This window comes from Babylonia areolata, chromosome 2 (genome assembly GCF_041734735.1).
Source record: "Babylonia areolata isolate BAREFJ2019XMU chromosome 2, ASM4173473v1, whole genome shotgun sequence".
Classification (NCBI taxonomy): domain Eukaryota; kingdom Metazoa; phylum Mollusca; class Gastropoda; order Neogastropoda; family Buccinidae; genus Babylonia; species Babylonia areolata.
In genome coordinates this window covers 50,590,232-50,606,448 of record NC_134877.1, presented here as the reverse complement: position 1 = coordinate 50,606,448, position 16,217 = coordinate 50,590,232, and the positions used below count along the sequence as shown (strand labels likewise).

At 42.3% G+C, this 16,217-nt stretch overlaps 1 protein-coding gene across 4 annotated transcripts in view; it reads left to right on the top strand.

The window, feature by feature from the left end:
* Positions 1-16,217, top strand: part of LOC143302337 (PAN2-PAN3 deadenylation complex catalytic subunit PAN2-like) — a 35,197-nt gene that overhangs the window by 2,427 nt on the left and 16,553 nt on the right. For 2 of the 4 annotated variants that reach the window (XM_076616991.1, XM_076616974.1), the window contains exons 3-16: positions 386-567; positions 1,040-1,160; positions 1,819-1,896; positions 2,417-2,532; positions 3,667-3,826; positions 4,768-4,906; positions 6,078-6,154; positions 7,921-8,051; positions 10,359-10,528; positions 11,875-12,029; positions 12,740-12,868; positions 13,324-13,473; positions 14,175-14,428; positions 15,113-15,151. In XM_076616991.1, the coding sequence (XP_076473106.1) occupies positions 386-567; positions 1,040-1,160; positions 1,819-1,896; positions 2,417-2,532; positions 3,667-3,826; positions 4,768-4,906; positions 6,078-6,154; positions 7,921-8,051; positions 10,359-10,528; positions 11,875-12,029; positions 12,740-12,868; positions 13,324-13,473; positions 14,175-14,428; positions 15,113-15,151 (1,901 nt within the window). Of the gene's footprint in view, positions 1-385; positions 568-1,039; positions 1,161-1,818; positions 1,897-2,416; positions 2,533-3,666; positions 3,827-4,767; positions 4,907-6,077; positions 6,155-7,920; positions 8,052-10,358; positions 10,529-11,874; positions 12,030-12,739; positions 12,869-13,323; positions 13,474-14,174; positions 14,429-15,109; positions 15,152-16,217 lie in introns of all 4 variants that reach the window. The other 2 variants (XM_076616983.1, XM_076616965.1) reach the window with 1 other exon arrangement.

Genomic DNA, 16,217 nt, shown 5'->3' with positions numbered 1-16,217 from the left:
AGCCTGGCTACAAGCAACATATGTTTTGATTTTATTTGATTTGAATGTTAATAATAATATGGATCCTCAGTGTTCCCTTTGGCTCTAGAGTCTATGGTGGTCCAACAAAATTGTCACCAAAGTTCTTGAATTGTTGTGAAGATTAATCCTAGAGATAAATTATAAAAAAAACAAGAACAACAATAACAAGAACAGCAAAACAAAAAAAACAGAGGGTCAGACAGTAAAACTTAATATGAGAATAGATATACTGATAGAGGTTACCCTGAATACAATTTTAGCTGTTTACATTACAAATTTGTTTTGTATGGTGACCAAGTTGAAAATAATTTTTCTACACTTTTTTCTGATTTTTGTTTTTTTGTTTTTTGTTTTTGTCTGATAGGGACATGTGTCGTCATACTATGGCTCCCAGTGCCACAAGCACACAGCCTATCATGCCTCCCCCAGAGGAGACCCACAGCCTGAGATCCGACAGCTGCTGACTGTTGATGAAGGAGTACTGGCATTGACTAGCACCCGTCTGAGGGTCAACCGACGCACTGGGCAAACGACATGTCGGGTTGAGTAGGTGTCTGCGCAGCTGCTGGGTTAGGTTTTGGGATGTTTGCAGTGTCTGACTGTAAAAATTTGAAAGCTTTGCTGGCAGTGGCATGGCATAAGGTTAAGAAAATAGCTGCTTAAACTAAAGTCACTTTGGTTTTCTTTATTTGCTTGACTGTATATATATATGTATGTGGATAGAATGGAATCTGTCATTTTCTGTTCTTTTTGAAACTTTTGTAACCAACATTTAAGGTTTGATTCTTAAATGCTTCATATTTCCAGAAACAAGGAAAACCTGAGAAAAAAGTGTCAGTTTGAAAGACTTAAAAAAAATTGTTGCAGCTTTTCCTAAAGTGGGTTGATAAGTACAGCAGATTCCGAAAGATCTCTGAAGATGCTCAGTATGTTAAGCTACAAGGCTGACAGAATGATGGATATGATTGTTTTAAAGTCTGTAAAATCCAGTAACATGTGATGAACTATGTTGTGACAGGGACAGCGACATGCACAACATGCTGTGTATGATACAGACTGCCCCTGACACTGTCTTGCTTGGTGGCCAACAGAGTAAACTGATAGAGTTCAACACACATCGAGGACAGATTGTCAACAAGGTCTGTGCTTTCACTAAAGGATCAAAATAACATTTACCTGTCAATAAATGAATAATGCTGTTTCAGTGAGGTGAGAATCATGACTCAGCATAGGTGAAAGCAGTATAAAAGCAACGAAAATGACATTCTATATGTAGATCTGAAGTCTGAACGCTTCATCATGTCGCAGAAGAAAACTGCATGCACACACACATATGCCATATGGCATTGCTATGTAATGAGGATTCAGGACAAATTACATGACTGATGAGCTATGATGTTTGCAAGATATTGTGCTTGTGTGTGTGTGGTTACAGGAGGAATGTCTGCTAAGATTGTATGTGTGTGTGTGTGTTTTATTTTATGCTGTTCAAATCTGGAAAAGAATGGTGAATGTGCATGGTAGTTAAAATTTTTTAACATAAGTTCAGTTTTACATGGACTGAGCAAGGTACAAACTGGTCTTTTTAACAATATTTTTCTGACCTCTTCACTTTTGGGGTTTTTTGATGACTGAATGTGACACCCGATGGGTTGTCAGCCCTAAAGTGGCATTCTTTGCAGTCAGATGGGCTGTGTTTGAGCAACCTGACTTGATTTGTGCATGTGATGTCTTTCAAGACGTGTTTGACTTGTGCAAATGATGTCTCACTAAGATATCATGTTTTACTTTGTGCAGTATGAGGTGGAGGAGGCAGGATGCTCTATTTTCCGGCACTCAGGGAAATTCCTTTGTGGAGGTGACACGTCAGGAAAGGTGAGAAGATGCCACAGAGTCACAGAGCTGATCTGAAGATGGGACTAAGTGTGCATGCCTTTTTCTTTTTAAAGTTATTCAAGCTGTTTTCCATTGCAGAATAGCATCATGACATCCTTTTACATATCTTTGTCATTTTCTGTTTTCACTGTACACATTTGACATACACACCTACCCCTCACAAGAAAAACAAAACAACAAAAAACAGTGTAATCATCTTTTGACATTGCTTCTGTGGACTGATATTGTGTTACCGTTTTTCTGCATGGTTGCAAGCAATTACAGATAACCAGGAAATCAGGTTTTCAAATCTGTGTCAGATCGTAACCAGATTAATAACATGGGTGTCAGGCGGTCATGCATTAGAGGAGATTCTACTGTGCTACTGAGTGAGTCACTTCAGTAGTGTTGAGCAGTGCCTGTTCTGGTGCGACATACAGTGGACACCACATGCTAAGCACTACTGACCACAAAAATTGCTTAGTTCCGGAGGCAGACTGAGTGAATTTTTGTTGTGCAGGTGACGCTGTATGACCCAGCCACAATGCGTAAAGAGCACGTCCTGGAGCCTGGTGGTGTGTTGGCAGACTTCGATGTCCAGAGGAATCTCATTGTCACTTGTGGTGTGACCAAAAGGTACCCTGCTTCCTTCTCTACGTTTGTGGGTAGATCATGGGCTAAGAGACATTCTGGCACTTTTTGATTATTGGTTTTTAACTGCTTATGTAAGTTTGTTACACTTTTCTTCATGGCAAACTGTAAGTCTCCTTCAGTGATCTGATTTTTTGACTCACTTGTGTAAACAAAGTGAGTCTATGTTTTAACCCGGTGTTCGGTTGTCTGTGTGTGTGTGTGTCTGTGTGTGTGTGTCCATGGTAAACTTTAACATTGACATTTTCTCTGCAAATACTTCTGTCAGTTGACACCAAATTAGGCATGAAAATAGGAAAAATTCAGTACTTTCCAGTCATCTTGTTTAAAACAATATTGCACCTCTGGGATGGGCACAAAAAAATAAAAAATGAAGCCTAATTATATGCACACTGCATTTACTGTTATATTTATATTTTTTGTATTCTCTAAATTTGGCACTTTGATCTGATATTCTGACCCAACAACAAGAGCAGTCATTATTATCATTTTTTGTTCAAACAGGAACTTCTTTTGCTAAGCATGGAAGTTTTATTTATTTTGCAAACATTTTGGTGCAGATAGTAAAAAAGGGAAATTACTCTGTAATTAATGCTAGGGGACTTAATTTGCTTGAAACTGATCTTTCTCATCTTAAACATTACATTTTGAAATTATACTCAATACATAAAAAAGCTTGGATTTTTTTTAAGTGTATCACAAGTGAGTCTTGAAGGCCTTGCCTCTCTTGTATTTCTTTCTGTTAAGTCCCAAGGTGTTTGTTCTGCTGTTCTGTGACTCTTTGTGTCCAGTGTCTTTGCAGAATTTCTCCACTGTTTGTGAGGAGACCCTAGATGTTTTGATGCATACATGTACAAAAACTGTTGAAAATTGTAGCACAAACTGCAGAGCAAGTACACAGCTGACATCACAATGCCAGAGTATGCTACAAATAACACACACATGCACACGCGCGCGAGCACACAGAGTAAAAAGTATTCCAGTAACATAAAAGAAGATGAAACATTTATGTTGTATTATAGCATGTTGTCAGCTCCACTGATAGTGACACAGAGATTAGAGGTGTTTGACTGTGGCGTACACTCTCTTCAAGACTGATGTGCATAGCCGTGTCAACAGAGCCAACAGCCACATGTACTCCCGCACCTCGGCAGACCGCCTTCTGATGGTGTACGACATGCGCGTGATGCGAGCCATGGCCCCCATCCAGGTCAACATCGACCCCATGTTCTTGAGATTCGTTCCGTCCTTGTCCCATCATCTGGTTGTTGTGTCCCAGGTTTGTGTCTTTATCTTTACTGATGTGGTTTTTGCAAAGGTGCATGGCTTTTGCAAGAGTGCAAGTCCTTGGGATTTCAGAATTAGAATTTTATTTTTAATTCCATCTGCCTAGTGAAATTTTCGTTTGCGCTTTGCGCTCTGTTTTCCTATAAGCAACATTGTTTATAATTATATGTTTCAGTGTCATTGCCAGAATATGAAGGTCATATATGTTTGGTGGAAGAGTTTCATTAAGTTGTGCTTTTAAGACAGTATGAGATGCACCATTCATTGTCTGAAGGAGAAGAATTTGACAGTAAGTTATTTGTGAATGTGACCCAATATTTTTTTTAATCAAGTGATGAAGTTAACCTTTTCTTCTTTTTTTTTTTTTTTTTGATATATCTCAAGAAAGAAAAGTCTTTAAAGGTCAAGAATTCTTAGTCCACAAGTGTGTTAAAGCCTGTCTCACCTGAGAATGTGTGTATTTGTGTTTGTTTGTGTGAGATACATCATGCATTTATTAAACTTTGTAAAAACTCCTCAGCAGATGAGCCAGATTCAAAACAGATAAGGTTGCAGGAGGTGGGGAATAGTTTTCCCTTTTTTTGTTGTTGTTATGTTTGTTTTGGTTCTTGCAGTTAATGGTATGGATAATTGAGTAGGAATTACACATGAGACATAAAGGGTATGCCTCTCACTCTTAGATAACACAGAACACTTAATTAATTCTTGTGCGGCAGTGATGTTAACATGTAGTATTGCATGCGTATAAAGTTGTATGACTTATGCAGCAGGTCGTATTCCTTGTGCAATAGCCCCCATCGCCTTTGGCTGGGCAGTAAGCATCATGATTTGATTTCATTGATTGGCATCTTTTCTGCCACGAGTCATATCGCCTATTTCACACTTTGTATAACTTACAACACTCGTTTTTAAGCAATGTGGTCCTGTTGGCAGATGGGAAGGTTCCAGCTGACGGAGACAGCCACAATGACGACACCCTCCATGATGATTTTCCCTATTGAAGCGCGCGGCGCCATCAGCAGCTTTGACCTCTCAAAGTCCTGCCAAGCTATGGCGTTTGGGGACGCCTCTGGTGAGGGGATGTTTGCACTGTTTTTCTTCTCAATGCTCTATCTGTCTCTTCACACATCAAGGTGATTTAGATACATATGAATCCATTCATTTCAGCACACATGCACACATACATGCATGCACACTTTGGGAGGAAGGATAGAGATTGTGGGGTGGGGGGAGTTTAGAGAGAGAGAGAAAGAAAAAAGGAAGATAATGGTGAATGATATGTGTTGGGGAGGAGGAAGCTTTTGTCAAATCACCAATGAAGAGAATCATATGAACCATGTCCAAATTTGCTGGTTTGATGTCCTGTATATCGGAATGTGTGATTATTAAGTTGTGTTTTTTTGGGTTTTTTTTATAGATAGCTTTAAGCATGAGAGGAGATCTTCTGAAATCGATCAAGAATGGATGAGTTTAGGTTTGCTTCGAAATTTGTTCATGCGTTGTCGAGTTATATTTGAAATTCTTGTTCAGTTTGCGTGATTAGTATATATTTGTTATTTTTATCAGCTTCTTAGCTCAGTGTTTTGCCTTGCCTTTTATTCAAGTGCTTATGGGTGTTGCTGGACTTGTAGTAAGCGTGTGTGTAAGTGTGCATGAGTAGGCATATATGTGCATGTGGATGTAGTCTTGTAGATGCTATGTAATTCATTATTTCATATTTTAGTTTGTTGCCCTCTTCTTTGTTATGGGCAGGAGGCCTATCAAATAAATCATTGCCTCTTGCTCTCACACACATTCAAAGAACAATTCAAGGACACACACACAGTCACTTTTGTGACATGCACACTGGGCACTCGCACACTTGTGCATGCATGCACGTGTGCACAAACACACACACAGGACACTGATAGGTTGGATGTCACCATGTTGTTAGTCTGTGACCACCTTTTATCCAACAACTGGAACATGATGTGTGCATACACGCGCGCGCACACACGCACACACACACACACACCACAACACACATGCACACGCACACAGAGGACCCTGATAGGTTGGGTGTCAGCATGTTGTTAAGCTGTGTCCACCAACAATTAGAACATGATGTGTGGGCACACAGGCTCTCTCTCTGTCTCTCTGTCTCTCTCTCTCTCTCTCTCTCTCTCTCTCACACACACACACACACACACATACGCACACACACACACAGGAGACTGACAGGTTGGGTGTCATTATGTTGTTAGGCTGTGTCCACCTGTTCTCCAACAACCAGAATGTGGTGTTCAGTGGACTGGACGTGCCCACAGTGTTTGCTGACCATGTGAGTCCATCATCCTGGTCACTCTACTGCTCTTTCACTTTTCTTTACATAAACTGCTCTCGGGCTGTCGTTTGGCTGGCTGGCTTTTCTGTATTGTCTTCAGTCAGTTGCATATCATTCTCTCTCTATGTTTGCATCTTTGTTTCTCTGTGTGTGTGTATGTCTCTCTCTTACTATCTGTGTCTGTTTGTCTCTCTCCATCGCTTGCTGCCAGTCTTTCTTTGTCTGGTGTCGGTTTTAGTTAATGTGTATCTTTATGTTTCAGTTTTGTCAAATTGGGAAAGAAAAAGCGTTGGACAGTGTTGGAGGATATGGACGTGTGTGTGTGTATGCGTGTGTGAGAGAGAGAGAGAGAGAGAGAGAGAGAGCACATGATACTTGCAGTGTGTGCATGCATGTGTATGACTATGTGTGTTTGTATTATTTTAATTGAAAAGTCAGAATTATGGATCAGTACTGATGAGGCGCAGTGGCAGAGTCCGTTACACATTAGACTTGGGATGAAGCGTTCAGGGATTCAGGCCCATTTTTAGCTTGGTGTTGTTCCCTTGAGAAAAGCACTTTTTTTTCCAATTTTTCCTCACTCCACCCAGGTGTGGATGGGTACCTAACTCTGGTCTAGGAAAGTTAAAATGGTGGAAGGGGAGGATTGGTACCTGCCTTCCTGTGTAGAGCCCCAGACACAGAAGATGTGAATTCACTGCCCCAGTGGTCATAAAAGGCTATGGGATCTTAAACCTTTATCTAAACTGAGGACAGGTCTACAGTGGGGAGATACCTCATTTATCAGTGTTCATACAGGTTTTACAAGTTTTTAAGCGTGTAAAAAATGACATGCCATTTTCAAGTCTTCAAATGACTAAGGTTTATAATATCAAGTTCTGTATTACTGATAACAAAAACAAAGTACATTGTATCAATCAGTGATAAGATACAGCTGTGAAATGTTCCTCCTGAATTTTGAATTTAAAATATAATAATGATTCCTGAAAACTTATTCTCGAAAGAACCTTTGTGACTGAAATGCTTGCTCTCAAAATGTCATGCATTTCATCTGGGTTCCAGACTTTAAAAAATTTTGCCTTTGGTGTTATGGTGATTTAGAGGTTTTTAAAAAGTTCGATTTTTTTTTTTTTAGCAGCAGTCCAGAGCATCTTGGAGTACTCAGATGCAACAGAGTTAATGTCAGTGGACAAAGAAGCATTAGAAATGTGCAGACTATTCTTTTCAGGAAGCTTGCCGGTTGAAGACAATGTGGAGAGGTGATAGAGAAGAAGAAGCAGCGTTGGCAGTGCCTGAGATACCTGAGGGACCTGTATGCCATTGATTGTGTGTGTTCTGGGTTTAAGTTTCGCCTGATCGCCTATATCATATGAGCCATATGATTATGTGTCTTGTAGGAAGACATGAAGACACGCAACAACAGAGAAACAGTCAATGTGGAAAGAGAAAGGAAAAACGAAAAAAACTTAGCTGCTACAATGCAAGGCAGCAGGAGAAGATGGCTACAGGAAAAGAGGGCACTGTATATGATTATATGTAAATAGAAGGGAGGTAAATACTAAGTGAGGCTACTAGCTGTGGCTACTTTCGATTTCTCCAGTTGGGCAGACAAGTAGATTGAACAGGACGGTAATCAGACCCCTGCTGGAGTCTGCACCAGTGGGTCATGGTAAGTATGGTAGATTTTTAAAAGTAATTTAAGGAAATTAGTTTTCCTTTCTGTGATTAACCCTGTTTACTGGACAGCACAAACTTGGGTGCAGGTGGACCCCCTTCCACATGAAATGCACCTGGCGGATGATCTGTGCTCCTTGGCCACCCTTCCCATGGAGTACCCGGAGAACGACACCCTGTTTTCTGATTGGCCAGTCAGCTTGATGCGCAAGGTGTACAGGTGGGTGGTCCGGGATGGGATGGGGGCGGGGGGCTGGAAGAAGGTCTGCTGTTCGTGGGTTGTAGTTCACACACAAGTACTCATTTCACTGATGAAAGGTACTCAGTGCTGTTAGAATTAAGGAAAAGGTTGAATAGAAAGCAAAATGGCAGGTGTGGTGGACATGGTGATAGAAGAACGGCAAACATTGCATATGTGGGATTCCTCCTCCTGAAGATGTACTCACACACACATCAGAAGCTGTGGAAATGTTCAGGTCCAGAGTGAAAACCTATCTGTTTTTGACAGGGGACATACCCTATGTCTCTGGAGTTACTCTTAAAATATGTTTTTTCTACTTCTTTGTTTGTGGGCTGCGACTCCCACATTAACTCTTACACATGAGTGGGCTTTTCCATCTGTGACTGTTCTTACCACTGCCATGTTGGCAGCCATACTCTGTTTTCAGGGGGCTGCATGCGGGGTATGTTCTTGTTTCCACAGCTCTGAATGCTGACATGAATTATGAGAACTTTAACATACATATATTTGATCTTCTGCATGTGTATACACATGAAGGGGTTCTGGCACTAGCAGGTCTGCACATCTGTTGACCTGGGAGATAGAAAAATCTCCATCTTTTAACCTCCAGGCGCCATGACCAAGATATGAACCTGGGACCCTCAGATTGAAAGTCTTAACGCTTTAACCACTAGCTGTTGTGCCTTCAAATTCTGTTTGAACTTATTGTTTATTTCTGTTGCTCAGTTATGTCTTTTGTCTCTTAATTGTTTTGTTTTTTTATTATTGTTCTTCTGTTTGTTGAGGATATTTTTGGATTTTACTTTCTTAACCTTTTTACATAAACATAAAATAGTTGTTGTTTTTTGTGTGTGTTTTTTTACAGTTCATATGTTGTTGTTTTCCTTTGAGCCCTTTTATATTTTATTATTTTGGCATGGAGGTGTACAAAACAGGGAGTATAGAAGAAAATATGGTATGTGGGATTTTACTAAGTTTTTATGATCACAATGATTTAGATCTGTGTTTGAATTCTATGCATTTTTATAATTATACATTGGGATTACTGTGTGTACATGGAACTTGTGTTTAATGTTAAGTCGATCGTTTAAGATATTGAATTAGTGAATATGGTGTTTTTGTAATGTTTGATGTTAAGTCGATCATTTAAGGGTGTTTTTGTAATGTTTGATGATAAGTCAGTCATTTAAGATATTGAATTAGTGAATATGGTGTTTTTGTAATCCCAAACATGTTCCAGAAAGAAATAACTATTGTTAACTTGATTTGGATTTTATGTGGACTGAACAAGACATGGTTGAACTGTCTGTTTAAGATTATTTTGATGGACATTTTACATTGTTTTGGTTTGTATCTGGTTTATAGAACTGACAGGTCTTCAGCCCTGAAGTGGCCCTTTTTTGAGGTGGGCTCAGCTGTAAGCAATATGATTTGGTCTTATTCTGTTGCTGATGTAATAACTAGAGATGCCAACTGTTACGATTTTGCCACATTTTGTTACGCTGGATCGCAGTGTGTTCCAATGTTACGCCAATGTCAAAATTGTTCCAACAAGTTCATTTTCGACTACATAGCATGGTCACATGCTTTTCCTGTTGTAACATTACCCAGACACTCTAGACCTATCGATCACAATGCCAGGGTAGTCACTACTAACCTTGGTCTTACATGATGATGCTCAGCTAATCACATGTGTTTACATTGAAACAGCATTGAGTGGACATCAAGTTGCGTCTCAGTCAAACAGCAGAAGGAACAAGCAGCTCAAAACAGAGAAGTCAGCCATGGATTCCGATTGTGAGAAACAAGACGAACAAGGACCAGGGAAGCAACACACTGCCACAAATGTGTCAGCTGAAAAGAAGCAGTGGCAGGAACAGAAGTTTAGCCAAATGTCTGAGTGTTCTTACCAAATTCAAATTGTTCCTTCCAAATTTCCTGATAGTTCCTACCAAATTCAAATTGTTCCTTCCAAATTTCCTGATAGTTCCTACCAAATTCAAATTGTTCCTTCCAAATTTCCTGATAGTTCCTACAAACACATGACAGTGGTTTGCATCTGTGAATAACATTTTTGAGTGTTAATTAATCCTTCTCTTTAGTCCTTCGTCAGGTACACAGAAGTATATATATGCATGCACTCAAGGTCTGACAAAGCCCACTGGGTTACGCTGCTGGTCCGGCATCTGCCCAGCAGATGTATGGATTTGTCAGAACACAGTCACGCCTTCTGGAGAAACTGAAACTGAAACCGAAACCATTCCTTAGTTCTGATCCTGTGTTCAGGAAGCCAAAGCCCCTGGACCCAGAGATTGTGCGGTCGGCCAAGGTGGTGCACAACGTGGGATACGCCTCCAACCCCAGAAGGGTGCGGCGCAACCAGATCCCCTACACCCTCCCCAAGGAGAATGGAGCCAAGCGGCAGCTGAGTGTGCCCGAATCCCCCATCGGCAGAGGTGGGTGTGGTGGGATGGATAAATTGACAGAGGTGGTTGTGGTGGGATGGAGAAATTGACAGAGGTGGTTGTGGTGGGGAGGAGAAATTGACAGAGGTGGGTGTGATGGGATGGAGAAATTGACAGAGGTGGGTGTGATGGGATGGAGAAATTGACAGAGGTGGTTGTGGTGGTGTGGAGAAATTGACAGAGGTGGTTGTGGTGGGGTGGAGAAATTGACAGAGGTGGTTGTGGTGGGATGGAGAAATTGACAGAGGTGGTTGTGGTGGGATGGAGAAATTGGCAGAGGTGGGTGTGATGGGATGGAGAAATTGACAGAGGTGGTTGTGGTGGTGTGGAGAAATTGACAGAGGTGGTTGTGGTGGTGTGGAGAAATTGACAGAGGTGGTTGTGGTGGGGTGGAGAAATTGACAGAGGTGGTTGTGGTGGGATGGAGAAATTGACAGAGGTGGTTGTGGTGGGATGGAGAAATTGGCAGAGGTGGGTTTGGTGGTGTGGAGAAATTGGCAGAGGTGGGTGTGATGGGATGGAGAAATTGACAGAGGTGGTTGTGATGGGGTGGAGAAATTGGCAGAGGTGGGTGTGGTGGTGTGGCGAAATTGGCAGAGGTGGGTGTGGTGGGGTGGAGAAATTGGCAGAGGTGGGTGTGGTGGTGTGGAGAAATTGGCAGAGGTGGGTGTGGTGGGGTGGAGAAATTGGCAGAGGTGGGTGTGGTGGGGTGGAGAAATTGGCAGAGGTGGGTGTGGTGGAGTGGAGAAATTGGCAGAGGTGGGTGTGGTGGTGTGGCGAAATTGGCAGAGGTGGGTGTGGTGGGGTGGAGAAATTGGCAGAGGTGGGTGTGGTGGAGTGGAGAAATTGGCAGAGGTGGGTGTGGTGGTGTGGCGAAATTGGCAGAGGTGGGTGTGGTGGAGTGGAGAAATTGGCAGAGGTGGGTGTGGTGGTGTGGCGAAATTGGCAGAGGTGGGTGTGGTGGAGTGGAGAAATTGGCAGAGGTGGCTGTGGTGGAGTGGAGAAATTGGCAGAGGTGACTGTGGTGGGGTGGAGAAATTGAAATCAAAATAGTCCCCAACAGGTAGAGGTGGGTGTGGTGGGATGGAATAGAAAAATTGAAATGTGAATTGTTAGACTTTTGATTTATATCCTTCTGTGTGTGTTTGTTTGTGTTTGTGTGTGTGTGTGTGTGTGTGTGTGTGTGTGTGTGTGTGTGCAGTGGATTGTGTTTGTGTGTGTATCTGTTTTTGTGTTGTGTATGTGTATGTGCGTGTTTCTGCATGTGCTGTTTTCTTATTTTCCCTGCCGAAGAACTGTAAGTTAGATGCTGGAAATGATGTGTGTGTTGACCTCAGGGGACGATCCCTTCAAGACGGTGCCCAAGGAGTACCAGAGAATGCTGATGCGCTACACCAAGCTGGACGATTTTGACTTCCGCCACTACAACAAAACCAACTTTGCCGGGCTGACTGCCGAGCACAACAACTCCTACTGCAATGGCATGCTGCAGGTAAAGCATCTGCCTTTTTGTGGCCTTGGAAAGTTTTGGTACCACTTGATAGGAAGAGTGGTTTTGTGATGCCCAGTTTGTGGTGAACTCCACTTATTTTTGACTTGCATAGGTAAACTGACAGGAGGCACTGTGGCAGAAACAGTAAGGCATTGGAGTTGTGATTGAGTGTTCACCAGTGGTCATGGTTTGAGGCCACATTTCGGCATGGTGTTGTGTCCTTGGGAAAGGCACTTTACTTTGATTTTCCTCACTTCACCAAAGTGTGAATAGGTACCTGACTTTGTTTCCTGACAGCCAGTTATTCCAGATCCATCCTGACTTCTAAGACTACTCTCCTTCGTTCCTGACAGCCAGTTATTCCAGATCCATCCTGACTTCTAAGACTACTCTCCTACTGTTCAAGGAAACAGGAAAGGGGAGACTGTCCTCTGCAGGCTGCGTACAGGTCATTCTTGTCTGACACATTCTCTTCTCTTGAAAGGTGAAGAATGTCCATGATGTGTGTCGTCCAGCCAGCCTCTCAGTATCAAACATCTGATCAGCTGCTGTGGTCAGCATGATAAAGGCACAACAGCTAGCACCTTGAAAACTCTGTCTCAAGAAGTTCTTCTGGATATTATTTGTCAGTTCCTGAAGGAAGTAAGCTTTTTGTTGTTAACTTGATTTAACTTTCTTGAGGACTGAACAAGATGTCACTGTGATTGCAGGTGCTGTACTTTGTGGAGCCGTTGCGAGCAGCCTTGCTGAGCCATGTGTGTCAGCGCGAGTTCTGCCTGGCCTGTGAGCTGGGTTTTCTCTTCCACATGCTGGACACCAAGAAGGGAGAGGCCTGTCAGGTGAGGGGGAACCACCGTGCCTGGAGGAAGAGTTGTCTCCCTTCCTTCCTTTCTTTCTTTTTGACCTTCCTAGTTTTCTTTAGTTCATTCTTTTTTTTTTTCCCTTCCTCATTATCCATCTATCTCTGTCATGTTGGTCAGGGGGGAAAAATCTGTACAAAGTTTCAATATTATTTTTGTTGACAGAACGGTCCATGTCAGCAGGCATGTCCCAGGTTTATGTACATGACTATGAACTGTACTTGTTACCAAGTGGTTTTTTCTGAGTATCCTTTCACTTCAGGTTTTATGGAATTGTTGAAAGAGTGTTTTCAGCCCCAGTGCAGCCTGGAATGGTTGGCTTGGATGCAGGCAACAATACTGAAATAGGTTTCTTTGAACACAGACGAAAGATAGGAAGACACTTTTTCCCCCTCATGACGGACTTAATCACATGTTGGTGTGGACTGTCACAGGCCAAGAATTTCCTGCGTGCCTTTCGCACACTGAGCGAGGCGGCGGCTCTGGGCCTGCTGCTGACTGAGTCGGAGGAGGTGAAAGGTCAGGCCAACCTGCTGACCCTCATCCCCAGCTGGCACCGCTTCCTCATCCAGCAGATCAATTCTGTAGGTACCGGGTAGAGAGGGGAGGTTGTGTTTTTTGGGGGTACCTGTTCCTGTGTTTTTGTCTGAATGATTGCAGGTGTGTGGGGATGCGTGTGTGGGGATGTGGTGGGTATGTGTATGTTTGAAGACGTGTATGTATGCATTATGCGTGTGTGTATATAGTTTGCTGGGTACAGTTTGGTGTGTTTTTACAACATTGATTGAATGTGTTCTGTATGATATCAAGTGTTTTGGAAAGCTCCTGAGCTGTATAAGTATCCTTTATTATTATCAGAAGTAGTAGCAGTAATAGTAATGTAGTATTTATGTAGTGCAGACTACACATATACTGGGTTCTAATCGACCCCCTCCACCCCCCCACCATCCCCCCACCCATCTCCCTCCCAATGATACAATACACACACAGTGGTACATAATAACTTACAAACGCACATGACATAAAAAACCAACACCAGAAAAACAACACCAAGGCAGTATTACAGATTGCAAATATGAATCATCACATCAAAAAAGCACACACACAAAAATCATCTCATCAAAAAAGCACCCAAAAATGCCTTGTATACACACACAAACATGCCTACAAAGAGCGCATGCAAGCAGACTTTGTTTGAAAATGTATTTCAAATGGCATGCACAATGTATTCTCTCAGACTATAATTTCAGTCTAAAACTGGTTAGGAAAGGTTTCTTATTGCCAGGAAACGTGCCTGCATTTGGACAAATCGTCAGACAATACCACATCGTCATCCAAAGAGGCTGGTACACCCACACCAGAACCAGCACCAGCGGCAGAACCAGCGGTGGAGAAGAAACCAGAGCCCAGCAGCAACACCAGCAGCAGTAGTCGAAAGAAACGGAAAAACAAACGAGGAAAGAAGAAGGAGGACAGCAAGGTGGAGCCAGAGCCGGAGCCGACAGAGAAGGAAGGGGAGGAAGGCAGCGGAGAGGACAGGTAAGATGCACGCTGGTCTTCTTCTGGCGTTTGTGGGCTGTCAGGGTAAAAGTCCCCTTTATGGCCATCAGGACAGTGATTTATCCACTGTGCCTAGGGCTTGGCATAGAAAGGCAGGGCCTGATCCTCTCCTTGTTCTAACCTTCCCCAACCTAAGTCAGGCACCCATCCACACCAGGTTGGAGTGAGGAAAATTGGAGTAAAGTTCCTTTCCCATGGACAACACCATGCTGAAATGAGGGCCTCAAACCCTGATCGCTGAATACTGGATCAGATGTTCTTCGCCAAACCAATTCTGCCACTGAGCTTCTTGTTGGCTTTATCAGACCTCAAATGGCATTTTTTTGCAGTTGGCTGCGCTGTAAGCAGCATTGTTTGATTTTGATTTGTGTCTTTCACACTCAGTTATGTTCAGATGGGCTTTTTTCATGTTTTCAGCCCACCATTTAGCAGCTTAGAAACGGCCCGTTTGTGGTTGGCTGGTGCTAGAATTACATGATTTCATCATTGTGTCTTCCACATTCACTTTTATTTAGAGGGGGCTGTATTACATGTTTTTGGGTTTGGTTTTGTTTTTTAACCCATCATTAAGGCAGATCTTAGCACATTTATCTGAGGTATAGGTTCAGTGGCCTTTATGTTGGCTTCTTTTCTGACATGTCCAGTGTCTCATTCTGTCAGCAGCGTACGAACCCAAGAGGAGCAACAGGAGGATTCAGCAAAGTGAGTACTTGCCTGGTTCAGTGTGTGTTTCTCCTGTTTAACAACAGGAGGAAGGGAGCAGAATGGAAAAGACGCCCATCTGCCACATCAGGGTCGGTGAGAGTCTGGGTTCGAGTCGCGCTCTCACTCTTTCTCCCAAGTTTTACTGGGCATCTGGTCATTTGGATGAGACGATGAATGGAGGTTCCATGTGCAGCACACATTTTGCACACTGAGAAAGAACCCATGGCAACAAAAGTGATGTCCTCTGGCAAATTCCTTTGAAAAATTCCACTCAGACTGGTACACAAATATGCATGCATGCACTCAAAGCCTGACAAGCGGGTTGTATTATGCAGCTGTCAGGCATCTGCCTAGCAGATGTGGTGCAGCGTACATGGATTTGTCTAAACACAGTAACGCCTCCTTAAGAAACTGAAACTAAAACTACTAACAGGGCTGTACATTCAGGTTATGTTTTTTTCATTTGCAGAATAGCTGAGTCATTCAGTATTTGGTTTTATTTTTCAGTCCTTTAAAGAAATAAATGTTTTTAATTTGATTTGAAATTTATGTGGGACTGAGCAAGATGGTTGATTTTGCCTTTTTACCTTGATTTTCTCTTTGACTGGTTTTAAGATCTGACAGGTTGTCAGGCCTGAAATGGCTACATTGCAGTTGGCTAGGTTATATTATAAGCAACATGATTTGACTTCATTGAAAAAGTCGTGCAGCATTTGTTTTGTTCTTTAGTAAAACAAGAAAGCACTTGTACAGTTCAGTGTTGAGTTTCTGTTCAGTGAAACAGCTGAGTATTTGTAATATTGTTATGTATACAGCTTTATAGTTGTGTAACTCAGCATAAGAATGGTTCTGTTGTTTAGTAAAGGAAATTCAGGTAGCAGTAAGCTTGTTAAGTTGGTGTTTTTTTTTCTCTACAGTTTCCGTTTGTTTTCAAGACAGGTTAAGAAGGAAGAAAAACCATAAGTAGTAGCAGTCTCTTTGGCTTTGCTGTTTGTTTTTTTCTTCCTGCTGTCCCCATTTTGAGGTGGAGTAGGGGGCAGGAGGGTGGGGTAATTTTAAAGCT